Genomic DNA, 17,378 nt, shown 5'->3' on the forward strand with positions numbered 1-17,378 from the left:
GAATTGACAACTCTGTTGTTAAGGCTTACAAATATTCTTTGTCTCCCCTTGTGTTGAATTAATAAATTGGGTTTTACTTCCCTCGAAGACTGTTGCGATCCCCTATACTTGTGGGTCATCAAGGCGCATGAAAGTTGATGGAGCATTTGAAAGACCAAATGGCATGACAAGCCATTCATAGAGACCAAGTTTGGTCTTGAATGTCGTCTTCCCTTCATCACCAATTGCCATGCGGATTTGGTGGTAACCACTATGCAAATCGACTTTAGAGAAAATCGTGGCACCACTTAACACATCAAGCATGTCATCTAAACGCGGAATGGGATGGCGTATCGAATGGTAATGGCATTGATGGGGCGACAATCCATACACATTCGTTGCGTCTCATCCGGTTTAGGAACAAGAATCACGGGAACCGCACAAGGACTAAGGCTTTCACGAACATACCCTTTAGAGAGGAGATCTTGTATTTGGCATTGAATCTCCTTTGTGTCTTCGGGGTTGGTGCGGTAGGCAGCGCGGTTTGGGAGCGGGGCGCCGGATACGAGGTCGATGCGGTGCTCTATGCCCCGAAGAAGTGGAAGCCCATGAGGTAGCTCGTCGGGGAAGACATCTTGAAACTCCTTCAAAAGAGATAACAAAGACGAAGGAATGTTGGTTAAGTCGTTAGTCGCCGACGATGGTCCCTTGCAAATGAGCACATAGTGCAACGTGGTGTATGGGTTTTCTTGCACTTCTCTCCACTCGCTTTTGGTGGCTAGGAGGACACTCTTTATCTCACTCATGTATGGCTTGTGGCGCTCACTCTTTTTGGTGGGTTGCTCCCTCTCCTCTCAACTCACTATGGTGGTTGTGTTGTTGTGCCCTCGCTAAAGCCTTCGCATTGTCCGCGATGATTTGGCTAGGAGTCATTGGGCGAAGCTCAAACTTCTTATCCTTGACCGTGAAGGTGTATGCATTTGAGTGTCCATCATGTATATCCTTCTTGTAAAATTGCCATGGGCGGCCAAGCAACATGTGGCACACCGTCATGGGCACCACGTCACACTCAATAGTGTCTTCATAAGGTCCAATCTTGAAGTTGAGGGTGACGGTATGTTGTATCTTGACGTTGCCCTTGTCGCTCAACCATTGGACATGGTAAGGATGAGGGTGCTTGCGAAGCGTGAGGTTGAGCTTCTCACACAACTCGGTTCTTGTGAGGTTGTGGCAACTTCCTCCATCGATGATGACCTTTATTGACTTGCCACCAATACCGGCCCGGGTTTGGAAGATGTTGCACCTTTGGTCTTTTCCATAGCTTGTGGTTGCGTTGTTAGCACCCTTGTGACCACAAGCGAGGGGCTAGGGTCATGCACACATAAGAGAGGGTCTTCTCCACTTTCTTCATCATAATCTTCTTCATTGGCGACGGCGGCTTGCACAAGAGCTTCATATTCATCTTCACTTAGCGTCTCTATGTCACCATTCTCCATAGTGATCATGACTTTGGTATTCTTGCACTCAGAGGACTTGTGGCCTTGTGTGCCACACTTGAAGCAAGTGACATTGGAGGGTCCCGTAGAGGCCTTTGAGGAGGCGGTGGAAGTGATCGGTTGCTTCATGCGACTTTGTATAGTTGTTTGCTTGGGTGGTGTAGAGGAAACGGAAGGCTTGACACTTGTTGTAGGAGTTGTTGTAGCTAGCTTGGAGGCGAAGTATGACTTGGACTTGGAGTACTTGATGTCCTCATTCACTTGGCGCTCGGCCTTGGACGCTTGGTGAACCAACTCAACCATGTTAGAATATTGTTGGAACTCCACGATCCTCTTGATGGGGTAGTTGAGGCCATTGAAGAATCTAGCAATAGTTTGGTTCTCGGATTCTTGGATGTTGGCTCGCATCATAGTTAACTCCATCTCCTTGTAGAACTCCTCAGCGGTCTTGGTGCCTTGCTTCAATTTTTGGAGTTTGTTGAAGAGGTCGGTCTTGTAGTGTGTTGGTACAAAGCGAGCTTGCATCTCTTCCTTCATCTCTTCCCAAGTGTCAATTGGGTCTTCACCCGTTTCTTCCCTTAGAGTGACTACTTGCTCCCACCAAGTGTTGGCATAATCTTAAAATTCAAGAGACGCCATGGCCACTTTCTTGGCACCGGAGTAGTTGTGTATGCGGAAGATCTTGTCGACCTTGAGTGCCCATGAGAGGTAGGCCTCGGCATCGTCTTCACCTTTGAACTTGGGCATGTTGACCTTGAGCTTGCCAAACATATTCTCTTCATCTTCCAAATTCCTTCAGCGAGGACGGATGCCTTCATCTCTTGCGGCTCGAGGCGGTAGAGGAGGTCTTCCACGGCCAACCATAACATTGGGTTGGTGTTGAACTTGAACACTAGCTTCACTTGGTTCGCGACGAGGGTGTTGTCGAAGATCTTTACGAGGTTGTTGACGACGCCCATTGTCGGCGGCCTCCTCTTGAGCCAAGTATGGGTCTCCTCTTCCATGTTGTTGTTGACGAGGATGATTGCGGAGATCACGTCTCGGTTGTGCTTGATGACCTTGGTCTTGAGCATCAACATGTGGCTCACGATGAGGTGTCGGTTCCATGTTGTGGATGACGTTGTCGTGGGGTTGGTCGTCACGCCCATGGTGGGCATGGCGATCCACTTGATGACGGTCATCATGTAGAACTTGTTCTTGTGGGGGGCGTTCATGGTGACGAGCATGGCGATGGAATTATCCTCGCCTTGAGTTTGAGCGAGAGTCTTCATGACGATCATGTGGGCGACGAAGTCGATGATGGTCTTCATGCCTTGAGTTGGAGCTTGAGGACGTATGGCGCTCATGAGAGTAGTAATCTTGCACCGAGCTTGATGATGATGAGGAAGTAGAGCGATGTCGGTGTCGGCGACCCAAGTTGTTGATGGCACACTCGAGATTATCCATGCGCCGCTCCATGTTCGCATCATTGGCCGCCATTTGGCCATTCAAGTTGTCCGTAGCTTCTCGAAGTAGGGTCATATCATGATTGACGATGGTGAAGTTGTTGGCCACCTCCTCATATTGATCGTCGATGCGTGTCTCGAACAAGGCGAGTTGCTCCTTGAACTCTTGGCATTGAGTCCATAGGTTGTGTTGTGTAACCAACTTCTCGTTGTTGTGGAGGACTCCGTCGTCCTTCGCTTTATCTCCGTTCCTATCCATGAGATCAAGGCAAGAGCTATATGGTGGTGGTTAGTGGAGAAACTACCTTCGGGTCTTACCTTGAAGTGATGGAATTGGGTCAACTAACGATACCGAGAGCAAAATTATTTGTGTTGGGGTACTCACACAAAAACACACGCAAAAGCTAGCAAATATGGTGGTAGGTTAGGATGGTGGAAAGCCAAATGATAAAATCCAAGATCAAGTGTATTGTTAAAAGTGCGTAAGCTCCAAAAATCAAATGTCCAAATGGTGATCACGAAAGCACAAAAGATGTGGAACGCACACACGAGATGATTGGGGTTAGTGTGACCAAGGAATGGGCGGAAAAAGACAAGAACCAACCAACAAGGTGGTGCCCGGTGTCACAGTAACACAAGTAGAGTCAAAGCTTTGGTTGCAAACGGAGAGACGCCAAGATTTACACGCGACCTCTCTTCTCGTTTCTCTCTTTTGCTTAAAAGCTTTTTGCTCTTTTGTGTTTGGTGGCACTTGACACTCTTTTCTATTGTAGCATGTGGACTCTTTTTGTGTTTTGCCGGGCTTTTTCTCGCACGATATTAGCGTTAGCCTCGCTTTTGCTATTTTGCCACACGAGTTTTGCTTATAAGCTTGACTCAAAACTACGCACACACCTCACAACGGGGACGCGTGCAATGTCTCGCAACACTTGACAAGCAATGCTCGGGAGGTTTGGATCGCAAAAGGAAAAGGGATTTGCAAGTTATACCTAGATGTGGCGTAGGCGGTGAAGATCACACAACTTGCAATATGGTGGTGGGATCAAGAGTACGTTTGCAAGTCGGGGTGCCGAGAGTGTCATCGCTTGCGTCGGAGCTGCGGGTTAGTGTTACACAAAAGGCACTCAAACCAGAACAAGCAAACACAAAGGTGAAGTCATGGTCGAAATGGGGCTGGCGAGCTTGGCTTGTTCTTGGCGGCAGTGCCAGCCTAGTTGAGGCGGCAGTGCCGGCCTTGAGGTGGAGGCAGCGGTCGGTCCGGGCGGTGTCGGCCGGCAGGCGGCAATGCGGTTCTCGATGAACAGCTCGAACTGTTCTTCGCGAAAAGCGGACCAAATTCGACCAAAACGACGAAAATCGATGCAATTGAAGTCTAGAAAGTGGGGGAAACGTAGATCAACCAGAGGGGCATGAAATCCATGGATCAAAACCACTAAAAACGCAACAAAATCACAGATCTGACCAAAGGCAATTTAGGGCTATTTTTGGGGAATTTTTTGGAAATTTTTTTAGGGTGAAATTGGATGGATGGGGGTCAAATCCGGGCTAACCAAGAGCTGCTGATACCATTTGATGAGGCCTAAGGGCTAGGATGTGCCCATATCCCACGAATTTGACCAAGTTTGTGGATGAATGAGGCGGGAGAGGAAGAAGAACACAAGATCCAATACAAACACACACACACACACACAAACCAAATTTACTCCCTTGGTAGGTTAGACCAAGCCAATAGAACCACTTCTTAGAGAGACCCTTGGGTAGAATCTAACAAGTGGGAGATTGGTGTTGGAGATCTCAACTAGAACTTGGATGAGAGAGGTGATAGCCTTGAATCATCCATGAAGAGTAGAAATCCCTCAAGAGTGCCTTGATACAAAGAACATAGTTCTAGGAAGACAAAGCTCAAAGTAGTTTAAGCCTAAATCTTGTCTAACCCTAATTTGGGGAGAGGGATGAGGTACTTATAGGTCCAGATTCGTACAGGGGCATAATAGGCATTACAATAAAGTATCATGGTCCATAGATGATAAATAGACGGTCTGGATGAAGTCAACTTGGGTGGGGCCGGCAGTGCCGGCCTGGCTCCAGCGGCAGTGCCGGCCTGGGTCGTCGTTGCGTCATCAGAAGGTGGGGCCGGCAGTGCCGGCGGCTGGAGGCCGGCAGTGCCGGGGTGAGCAGGCCGGCAGTGCCGGCGTCCTGGGGCCGGCAGTGCCGGAGTGTCGAGGCCGGCAGCTCCGGTGTGTCGAGGCCGGCAGTGCCGATCTTGAGTGATTGTCTCCGGCTGGAATCCTTCTTCTCCTTCTTCCTTATCCAGCGGCGGGTCTCTCGCGACGTACTCCTCTTGAGGCTCGTACTCGATGACACACAGTATATCGGCATGAGGTAGCATTCCATCCAATGAGGAGTTCAATGTATAGGTGGAAAGGAGCGAGTTCACCTCTTGGTGTATGACTTTGGCCCGAGCTCGTGTCATTGGGCCACGAGGAGGGCTTGTCGGTCTTGAGGAGGAGGTGTCCAAAGGCCACCCCGTATCATCCCCTTTTGGACTCCACTTTGCGCCCTACCATATGCAAAGTGTGATGAACTTATTCCAGACCTCAATTTGAGGCTGTAATTTCATGCAAATTTGAGCTAATTTGAGGTTACAACCTCTTTTCCGAATTTCCTGAAAATAAACTTGCCCGCGCCGAAAATGCGTCGGCCCGCTGGAGCCACCCCTAGATGCAAACGGACGCACGACCATTTTCGCATCCGGCAGGCGATGCAAACGGACGCCCGCGGACAATTTGGGTGTCCGCGCCGCTAGAGATACGCTTAGGCTTAGATACCATGCCAAGCTGTGCAATCCACTTAATTCACTGTTTTTACATGTTTCCTTCCTCTGGACCAGCTCATTGTCACCCATTCCATTGCCAGGGCTGCCATGGCGTGCATGCATAATGCATGTGAACATTGATTCAAGGACGAAGAACCATTCTCTGATGCGTCTGATACGGTCATGCTTCCATGTGTGTGTGTGCAGCGCAGTTGACCGAGTCCGGCAGGATTAGGAGTGGACTTGAAGAAAGAAAGGAGCAGCCCATGCCTCGGGCGTCACTGTGCGCGCGAGAGAGATCAATCATGTCACGCACGCATGTGAGCTTCCTGCCGCGGCAAGGACAGGGATGCTAACAAGCAGGCAAGAACACACTTGGCCGTCCAGGAAAGGCTCTTTATCTCTTGCTGCGAAATGTAGCAACGGCAGTTACTCCCTGATGTCAACCACCCAGCTAACCATGCACGCATGACTCAGCACCTCTGCAAAACCCACACACAAAATCAATTGATACTACCAACTGAAATGTCCCTTGGGATCAGAGGGATGTTGTGGATGATCCAGTGGTCCATGGGAGCTGCAACCATGTGTGATGTACCAGCAATTGCATTTCAGATCAACAAGCATCTGAATTTCGTGCAGGCATAAATAAGTACTGTAGAAAATGCAGGGTTTAACTTTTAATTTGCAGGCAGAGAGGACCACGCAGCGAATTGCTTGCAGGTCCTGGCGCTGAGAAATTTAACATGGCGCCCAGTAAAACGTTATTGCTAGTGCACATTCCGTTTGGTCGCAGCATCGCAGGTCAGAAACACGAGGGTACGCCAAACGTGTTGCAGCTAATGCTTCTCTATTCTGTCACCATTTACAGAGCCACTATAATGCAGCTACCCCACAACAAACTGGTATGCATTATCGTTTACAAAAAAAAAACTGGAATCCATTAAAAAAAACTTTCAGTTGCAGCATTATGTATTTCAGTCCTTGACCTGTTCAGATCGCAGAATGCCCAGCTGCACATCTAATTTTACTTGTCTTCACCATTTATCATCTATTTTTTTGCCATCAAAGGTATATAGCACTAATACCAGGGCCTCCCATTATTGACACGAATTAGCATTAGTTGAAGAAAATTATCCTCCAGTATTTATACTCTCAGGTTTTCGCATTGAAAAATTCTTGCGATTCTTTCAGAGCTCTTGAAGGTAGAACAAATACATTACTCTCAGGATTTTGTCTCTCTCCATAAGCGAACAAAACATAATAAAGAATGTGAAACCGAAACCATGATATGAAAATTGTTAGAATCAGGATTTATGCTACATGAGAAACCAAGTTCAGTCCTGAATCTTGGACAGTGCACCGGTAGTCTGAAAACTAGGAAAAGAACACAAGCATTGATGCACTAATGCTACATACAAGAATTATATAACTCAATATCAAATAATGATTCTTACCACATTATATACAAGCTTCACATACATTTTCTTGGGGCATAATGACTAGGCGGTATGTTTGTTATATTTACCTTGGGTAACCAGAATCAGCAGAGATATTGTCACTGGATTTTTTTTGGACAACCCAGGGACATACATTAGTGTAATTGGTCACACAAGTAGCCTATGAAAGAATCTCCACTTCAAGTTTTGGTAACCTGCCACACATTTAAATATTACGTCCGTCCCAAAATGTAAGCCTTTTTAGAAAGCTAAACTATTTCTAAAAAGGCTGACATTTGGGAACAGAGGTAGTATTTTTGCCAGCACTTTCTGCCAATTAATACCAATAACCAATCCACTAGCAATTTCAGGACCATAGGAAGAAAATACATGTACAACTTCAAGTAAAAGTTGACACTACTGCACTGACCGAAGACCCAACTTGGGAGCGAAAATGATTTACAGCGATGTTGATACACGGAAGAGTATAAAAAGATCGTATGGAGCTTGGTACTAAGCTTAATGGGCAACATCAGTTTCAGTGCCAGAGTAACAAGCACACTGAAACTTTTCTAAGTAAAGTCGGCAAACATTAGGAATCAGGATCTCTCCATTCTCCTTACAATAACAAGCTCAATTGAATTTGTACCAGTTATCCACAGATGGCAAATATAAAGAGCTCAAGCTTGGCAGAAGAAATAATAGCTAGAAAGTTTGGAATTCAGAGTCCATCTCCATCATATGTTGCCCATCTTTCAATGATAACCTGAAACTCGTTATCCCTTTTCCTGACCTGCAATGTAACAAACACATCAACTAATGCTGTATGCATTAAGTTCTTACATGGAAAGAAGTGCCAGCGATATGGATTGTTTGCCTCGCTAAAGAATAGCCCACCAAACTACAGAATCATCTCGATAACTTTTACTATAACTTTCCTATAGTCTCAACATTAAAACACTACTTTTTGAGCATGCAAATTGCACAACAGCAAAGTCATGCTTCAAAATGAAATTGTCAGGTAAAGCAAACTACAGAAAACGGTCACTTTTCTGTCATGCCATGAAATGTATCCCATCCCAAAACTGCGAGAAACATGCTGATAAATATTACCTCAACTAGTGGCTTCTTGCCATGGAGTAGCATATCAACACTCCTCTCAGTCTGCGAAAGGGATACCACATAAAAACAGTCATCACAAAATGAGAAAAAAAAAATCTGTATACTGAATTGTGATTACATTCCATTCTTGAAAAGAAAGGTTAGTTGATATCATTCAGGTAGCATGCTGAGTTTTAAGATGGTCTTAGTTCCTAACAAAGCAGAGCAGAAATAGCAGTAGAAAACACGTCAAAGAAATTTCAGCAAGGATGATAAACAAACAGGAGCTTAGAATAGATAGATATGTTCGTAAACAGTGTTAGTCATCCATAATAGAGGAAAATAATAGAACCAAAAAACTATTTCACTACATTACCAGAGTTGCTCAAAATAGAGAAACATTAATATAAGGTATTGCGACTGATCAATATGACACACACTACAAGTTAGAACTATTGACGCGAAACCATGAACTGTGATATGTATCAGCTATATGAAATTTGGTGTTCTCCTAACTCCTAATATGCTATAAGTGTATCACCGTGCAAGTGCGGTACTTCTACATGATTATCTCTACGATTCTAAACGAGACGATTTTAAACGAGACAACATTGGCCTGTATGTTAAAACAAAGCAGAAAATGTATATATTCATATACTTTGACCACTTGGCATATACAGAAAAGAAAATACACATACCCGATGAGTCACCCAGTAGTGCCGCTCCCTCATCTCAATAAGGAAAGGAAATGTTGGAGGGGCCTTTCGCTCCAGAATACTTTTTTGGGTACGTCGCGCACGTGCCTCCTCGTCACCAAGAGTGACAGTTTCTACTCCTCCAATCTGATTTTCCAACAAATAACGTTAGCATATTGACTGATAGGTGGATAAAAACATCTTTCTTTTAAATATTCAAACTTTCGCTCTACAAGAGCATGGCTGCAAGAAATTTGGTAGGACTATCCATCTTCGATAAACAATGCTGGACCAATATCTGGATTATGTATAAGCTATCATGCCTACAGATAAAATAATTGAAACTATATATGACAACAAGCTCAAGTTTGCCATTTCGAATCCAATAGCATGTAAAAATCGTACAATAACAGGGTATAGTACAGATCTAATGCAAAGTTACGAGCATAACAATGCAGGTTATGAGAATAATGGCATACCAAGTCAGATAAAACTGGATTCTTTATAATGTTAGCAAGCCTTTCTCCATGGGCAGTACCAATAAGCATTACACCCCTTTCTGCAATTGACCGACAAGCTTGCGCCTCTGCTTCAGTTCCAATCTCATCTACAATGACCACCTCAGGCATATGGTTTTCAACTGCTTCAATCATCACTCTATGCTGCATTGATGGTTCAGGTACTTGCATTCTTCTTGCGCCACCAATTGCAGCATGAGGAATATCCCCATCCCCACCAATCTCATTACTTGTATCCACAATTACCTGCCCTAAACATCAGCATGCCCATAGAACATGTTCGAATTATACATACGAATATAGAGCCCGAGTAGTAAAAGACAGTAACATTGTTTATATACCACTCGTTTCTGAAACTCATCTGCTAAAACACGTGCAATCTCACGCATAACAGTAGTCTTGCCAACCCCAGGTCTGACCAAATAAAAAACTGTTAATATATATTCTGATTGCACTGAAACACGGATGCTTGAATTAAATCACAAGGAGCTCCGAAAAGTTATGGATGCACAACATCAAACATCAATAGAATATGTGATAAGTATAACATAGAAATGGCACTAGACCACATATGGCAATGCAGAGTTGTATCAGAAACGCTGCTCTGAGGCAATATTAGTTCCAGTATTTTACTTATCCAATCAGGGATCCATTGAAGGCCTAAACACAACTTTTTAAAGTTAATAGAAACCACATCCTAATTCATTATGACATCTTGGCTCCACAATTCAAGACACTATTTAGCAATTATTATTGTATGAATTAGTTCCTCAGAATTTTAGAACTCGTTCACTATTTCACCGTTAATTTGTTTTGTAAAATACCGAAAACTCTGTCATTCCAAAATTATCATAACATCTTTATGAGAATTAGTGATTTTTTTGATATTTTAAGAAAATAAACAAAGCAGAAATCGAAAGTCCTATGAAGTGTGGACCACAGTTTGTTGTAAAGTTTGGCTAACTACAGTTTTTGTGGCGGTTGAATCGGGCATCACGCTTGAGGCAAACGCTCGCTAATAAATTAGCCTATGACAGGATAGAAAGGTTTTGCATATGCCATAGCTGGTTTAGGACCAAACTCTTGCCATAAAAAGTGTAGCTTGTGGAACAAAACCGTGGTAGAACATGGCAGCGAACCAAGGATGCCCCTAGGGTCCTATTACTATGACATTAGGTATATCAATAGAAACCATTTGCCTTTTCAAACCATATACATGTTCCTGAATAAATGTACATATGACCATTTATTTTAATGTTCTAGGCCGCACAATCAGCCTTCATGAACTAAAGATACCAAAGAAGTTTGGAAGTGTTCCATATTCCACTATTACTCAGTGCATGTAGATCTAAATATTGATGCAGCAAAGCGACGTACCTTCCCAAAAAGAGAATGCTCTCTTTGTAGTTTAAAAGATCACGGACCATATCAACATGCCCATTGACGGCTCGGCCAACTCGACAGGTCAAACCAACAACCAATCCTTTTCTACTCCTTATGGCAGATATCCTATGCAATGTACCTTCGATTCCAGCACGGTTGTCGCCTCCAAATTCTCCTACAGCTCTCTGAGCTTCCTCCAACTCTAGCTGTGAAATCTGTCGAATAAATAGGCAAATCAAAAGAACAGGAAACATTAGTTTGCAAACAAATTTCTCCCTTCGCTACCCATTGATTAAGCTTAGGGGCTCACATGTATTTATCAGATGAATCAGCACATATCCATTAGCATAAAGAAGTTAGTTTTTCATGAGTATAGCTGATACTATTATATAGTTTGGACAATAGACATGACAACAAGACCAACCACACTGTAATGGAAGAACCGTGTACTCTTTGATTTCATGGTATGATTACATTTCACAATATTGTTAGCGCAAGTATGTCATCAACTCAGGATTAACTTACAGTTGCATACCTCACTATCCCGTAGATATTGGCCACCAGAGTTACCAAGGAAACGTGCCTCAGGTCGTCTCCCCAAATCCAGAATAACCTAACTCACTCATCAGTTGGGATGGTTTATGCAATTAAATTCAGGAATATTCAAACACGATGATTTAGGTGTAGTGGCAACAGACAAGTGCATTTGCTCACCTCCAACAGCTGGTCCCTTCTAGGTTCATTTTGCAGATTATCTCTTAAATCTCTAGGTAGAATCTGAAAAGGATATATAGATGTATACCCTATATTTCTTAGTTTACAGAAAATAACTAGATCAAATATACAGAAACTTGGTCGACTATGTGTGTGGTAAATGATTTTACAGCATTGAATCCTGATGCATATAAATATGATGTTTTGTACGAGTATTGAAGTAAGTGTAAGTCCATTGCAGAGCAGTAACATGACTCTTACAGAAAATAGCAATAGAAACCAAGCATCTATCCTACCTTTTTAAGCCTGTTTTTACACCAGTGGCAGGTATTATTAATGGCTTCGAAATTCGGTTTCAAAACTTGATATGGATATCCAGGCCTGGTACACTAGGACAGCCATTGATATGATAATTAGGTCTAAGGTTGTACCAGTATTCTATTATAATATTGTTATTAGGAGATAATAATGTAGCCAGGTCATGTTGTGGGCCATCTAGGGTTTTAATAGAGTCTGTTTGACTTGGGCCTGTCCAAGTCGAACTAGGTTAGGCCCAATAAGGGGGCCGGCTGGCCACCTCTCCCTCTCATATAAGGAGATGGCACGGCTAGGGTTTAGGGTAGTCTAGTTTTGATTCAGATCATGTAGAACCTTGGGTTCCAGTTATCACCATCCCTGCTGGGTTGGCTCTATGACGGCGTCTCGGACGTTCGTCTAGTTATCAATAAAGATGTGTGAGTTCTTGAGTTGTCAAGAGTAATCATATGTGCTTGAGTATCCTTGAATCTGTCAAGGGAGTTCAAGATCTATCGGTCCTATGGATCATCAAGGTGCATCGTGAAAGATCGGGAAGCCAGTCCTCATCATGTGGTATCAGTTTGCTAGGTTGATCACGGTGCAGATTGCTTTGTTGCTCGGTTGTTTCTGCTCGGTTGTCATGGCCACCATTGGGTACGTCGCCGCCATGCTGTTGGTGCAGATCGAGGAGGAGGAAGTGGGCGGCAGAGTCAAGTTTCCAGATTATTTGCCAGGTGTGCTACTGATCGTGAGGAAGATCGCAAGGTTTTTTTTTCTTCTCGAGATCGATTTTCACCAGCTCGATTTCCGTCGGCACGCTACCTGACGAAGACGTGCGTGGATCTGATCGGATCAGGTTCTGGTTGCAGTTGGCAAAGTAAAGGAAAGAAGAAAGAGTAAAAGGAAAAGAGCAATGCATGGACCAGGAAAAGGAAGTGCAGATCGGTTTTTGTTACTGCTCCCGTACCTGAAAAAAAAAAGGAGCGAATAAATTTGGTCCTGATTTTTGGGAGTCCCGTTTGGACTGCTACAGCAGGCAACATCAGAGTAGGCTAAAAAAAAAAAGAATAAGGAAAGTTCAGATCGGATTGCTTTATTTCCATCGCATGATGAACATCAAAAAGAAAGGAATTTTTTTTTGAGGAGTTTGTGCATGGATTGGAGATATGGTCGGATTGTGTCCGTTTCACGTGGGATTGTTTCTGTGCTTTATTCTAGCATGTGTGGCACATATATATTTTGGAGTACAAACAGGAACGTGTCAATGTTTGGTGCAAATTTGTAGACCGGACGTGAATTGCAAAGGAAAGTGCTGAATTGTTTTGTTGGTGTGTGGAATCTAGGCCAACAAAAGAAGAAAAAAAAATACGAAAATAAAAGGAGACACTAGTGTTCAGAAGGGTGCATACTCGGGTGTGTTCAACTTATTTGGATCTATGGCGTGCAGGAGTTTGTTCTGTGTGTCTTGGGTGGTATGCATGTTGCACTTTCAGTTTGTATTTGGAGGATGCCCGTGTCTCAATTAGGTTGCTTGCGTCGAAGACCAAAGGGGCGCCAAGGTCAAGACAAGCTAGTCGAGAGGGAGGATGTGGTGTGGCAGACTGGCGAGGCTTGAGGATGAAGTTCGGCGATATTCTTATCTGACGCTACACTTTTTCTAGCAGACCCTCACGCGTTGGGGACAACGCTTCTTGAAGAAGGGGAGAGATGATATGGATATCCAGGCCTGGTACACTAGGACAGCCATTGATATGATAATTAGGTCTAAGGTTGTACCAGTATTCTATTATAATATTGTTATTAGGAGATAATAATGTAGTCAGGTCATGTTGTGGGCCATCTAGGGTTTTAATAGAGTCTGTTTGACTTGGGCCTGTCCAAGCCGAACTAGGTTAGGCCCAATAAGGGGGCCGGCTGGCCACCTCTCCCTCTCATATAAGGAGATGGCACGGCTAGGGTTTAGGGTAGTCTAGTTTTGATTCAGATCATGTAGAACCTTGGGTTCCAGTTATCACCATCCCTGCGGGGTTGGCTCTATGACAGCGTCTCGGACGTTCGTCTAGTTATCTAATAAAGATGTGTGAGTTCTTGAGTTGTCAAGAGTAATCATATGTGCTTGAGTATCCTTGAATCTGTCAAGGGAGTTCAAGATCTATCGGTCCTATGGATCATCAAGGTGCATCGTGAAAGATCGGGAAGCCAGTCCTCATCAAAACTATTTCGGCCACAACCAAAATGATTGAAATTTACTCAATTTCACTGATTTCAGTTTGCGTTTCGGCCAAAGAACCAAAACTTACGCTTGAATTTAACCAAATATTTATTCACTTCAAAAGGACTTTTTAAATTAATTTCAATTCGCTTGTACAACTGGAATTTTGACTGAAAGCTAATTATTCCAGTGTCTACTGAAGTTACTGAAATCAGTGAGTTCTGATGGTATCTCATTGAAAGTGAGAGCATGTCAATGTGCATATCACATTCTATTGTGCAGAATATTTTCCTCAAACTGCAGTCCATTGTTTAAAGTGTACATACGAATGAACCAAACCAGCGGGCATAAAAGATTTGAAACATCAGTAAGATGGATCTTCGGATAGTTGATGAAGTCCAATTTTTTATTGACCATGATAGATCTCTACATAAACAGCCTGGCTGCGCGCATCAATCGATAGAGAGAGCAGTGGTATCCCTCCTTTTTAACGAACCACGGCCCTTTAATTGTTTCTTAACAATAGACGAAGTTACCGAACAGGTTAAACGGGGAAAAGAATCGAAAGAAGAAATGGACCTGCAGGAGCTCAGAGAGGTCGTCCTCGATGACGACGAATCCACCGCTGGCAGCGGCCTCCGGGGCGGCGCAGCGGGCGGTGCCAGCCCAGGCCCTGCGCGGCCGCCTGACGGGAGGCAGGGGCGTGAGGTTCGGTGTGGGTAGGAGGAAGATGAGGAGTCGAGCGGGAGACGGGGCCATGTTAGTACAAACAACGGGTGGCCGGAGAGCGGCGGCAACGGCGGCGGTGACTCGAGCGAGCAAGGTGCGGTATCCGTTTGTTCGGACGGATAAAGGAGGTTTCGCGCGGTTTTATCTCTCCTAGACTGGATTGCCTATTCATCGCGCGTCTCAGCTAAAAGTCATTCTAGATACAGGCACCAGTGCTCTTGCGTATTAAAAAATCAAAAAATATATTTATATTTTTAAAATAATTACGTAAAAAATTCTGAAAGAAGCTGATGATGTATTCCACTAATGTACAAAATCTCAATTTCAAATTTTTGTTTTCTGAGCTACACAAAAATGACAAAGTCTGATTTCTTTTTAAAGATTTGAATCATTATCCTCACATCCACACATTTCTTATTTTTATGTAGCCCAAAATACACATTATTTCCAGTTGAAAGTTTACACGTTTGTGGGATACAATACTGGCTACATCAAAATTTATTTTCAGAGTTTTCTAAAATTTAGAACTATGATTTTCAATTACTTTGTAAAAGGGGATCACTGGTATCCATGTGCACCAAATCTCTATACGATACTTCGATATAATACTATTTGTATGACGCATGGTCTGATGTAATAGTATCATAATTTTATTATATTTATTGATTTGTAAAGTTTAATGTAAAATGATGTATATGACCCATTTGCATTATCTTTTTTGTAACTTATGCTATGATAGAGCATTCACATATGTTACTCTATTCATCTCTTATTTCTAATTAGCTGCCACATCAACTTTTGTGTGTGTGTGTGTGTGTGTGGGGGGGGGGATAATATAATACTAGGTAAGATAGTATGGTAGCCTAGTCGTTATGGCTTCTGGATGTTCAATTTTAAGTGTCGCGGAGTGGGAGACTGGCTCAAAGAAACACCCCGTCCAACCTAGCCGCCGTCTCTTTCTTAAAAGAAGACATATCCTCCACCTCCACCTCCTTCATACATTCCATACATCTGTTCCTCCAACCGGCGTCACTAGTGCTTGGAGGACTGAGGAACCCGATACACGTTCTTGATAAAAAAAACAATGTTTTAATATGTTAGGCTAGACTTTTGGTAGTCGTCTTTTTTGGGTCTTCCTATCATATCAATGGAGATGTCATCTCTAGAATAAGTGATCTTTGAACTTTCATTTAAGAATGGACAGGGGACGACCAGAATGAAATGTCGCAATATCATGATTGGCAGATTTGTTATATTGAAATAGACCTCAACTCAAACGACTAGTGAATTTAAATTATACTCACTTACATATTTCTTCAAATTGTTGTAGTGTAGTATTGTGGTTTTTCAATAAATATCTATCCCGGCTCATACGGGTCAGACAATATTCACCCAGCTAAAACTGTGAAAACCTAGAAATATATGTAACCAGTTAAGGTAGATATAATGAGCTCGGTTGCGACCACAATGTTTTTTTTTTGAAAATACAAATATATTAAGCTAGCAAGCCGTCTCATTAAAAACCTTCCAGTCCCCTTCGGTACCCTGGTAAGGAAAAGAGTGCGTCTGAAACTTGCTGCTGAAATTAATGTTCGATTACATCATTGCTCAAAAGAGCTACATCATTAAGGGCGTCGACTAACACATGACTAGGTGGATCCCCCTCCCACTGAATAATACTATCTGATTCAAAACACCTTCTTGCAAGATTATGAGCTACCTTGTTTGCTTCTCTTGGACAGTGTTGAATCTTGAGCAGCCCTAAGCGCTTCCCAATTTGAAAACAGTCCGCCAAAATTGGTGTATAAGGTCCCCAAATCTCAGCACCATTGCATGCTTCTACCAATTCCATACAATCTGATTCAATAATCACCGGTAAACAGCCCAGCCTTTCACACAACATCAAGCCATGATGTAGCGCTTCAGCTTCCGCTACTGTAGCATCCAACAGATTAAGCTTTGGCCATGCCCCACCCGAGATCACCTCACCCCGATGGTTGCGGATAATCACAGCTGCATCTCCCATGCCATTGGGATAGTATGATGCATCAATATTTACTTTATAATTGTTTCGAGGAGGCTTCATCCAGTTCACCAGCTTTGGCATAGTGGGTTTAGCCGCCATACCAAAATTGAGTGTCAAAGCTTGAATAGAAAACGCCGTTCGGCCAGGTGGCGCTACCGTTTCCCCCTTCACAAACTCTCTTCGTTGCCACCAAATATACCATGAAGCTACTAAAATAGTTTCCTGGAGCCCAAGTTGACCTAAGACAGGTGACATCTTCACAGGATTCCTTAAAATCTCCTCTAAAATAACCGAACCAGATCTATCTAAGAGATGGATTCATTAATAACTCCTTCTAAACCCAGGGCTTTCCAAATTTCCTTTGCTCTCAGGCAAGTAAACATAAGATGTCGGATGTCCTCAGACCCCTGCATACATACTGGACATTGGGCTGAAACCTTGATGTGTCGGTTAGCCAGAACCCCAACACCAGGAATTAATCCATGTAAAGCCCTCCATCCAAAGATTTTAATTTTCGATGGCAGATTTA

General features: G+C 43.5%; 1 protein-coding gene across 2 annotated transcripts; it reads right to left on the reverse strand.

Annotated features, from left to right (window-relative positions):
- Positions 1-7,579: 7,579 nt before the first annotated feature.
- LOC124652240 (uncharacterized protein ycf45-like) lies at positions 7,580-14,954 on the reverse strand. Of its 2 annotated transcripts, XR_006987648.1 has the most exons (10): positions 14,674-14,954; positions 11,586-11,648; positions 11,407-11,484; positions 10,866-11,086; positions 9,830-9,902; positions 9,450-9,734; positions 8,974-9,117; positions 8,288-8,338; positions 7,808-7,967; positions 7,580-7,732 (listed from the first exon to the last, which is right to left on the reverse strand). XR_006987648.1 is itself a non-coding variant. In XM_047191261.1 (9 exons), exons 1-9 carry the CDS (start codon positions 14,851-14,853, stop codon positions 7,896-7,898), a joined length of 1,167 nt encoding a protein of 388 aa, XP_047047217.1. In that variant the 5' UTR covers positions 14,854-14,954; the 3' UTR covers positions 7,580-7,895. The 2 variants fall into 2 exon arrangements, 1 of the variants encoding a protein (XP_047047217.1); XM_047191261.1 differs by having other exon boundaries at positions 7,580-7,967.
- Positions 14,955-17,378: the final 2,424 nt, after the last annotated feature.

This window comes from Lolium rigidum, chromosome 5, assembly GCF_022539505.1.
Source record: "Lolium rigidum isolate FL_2022 chromosome 5, APGP_CSIRO_Lrig_0.1, whole genome shotgun sequence".
NCBI lineage: Eukaryota > Viridiplantae > Streptophyta > Magnoliopsida > Poales > Poaceae > Lolium > Lolium rigidum.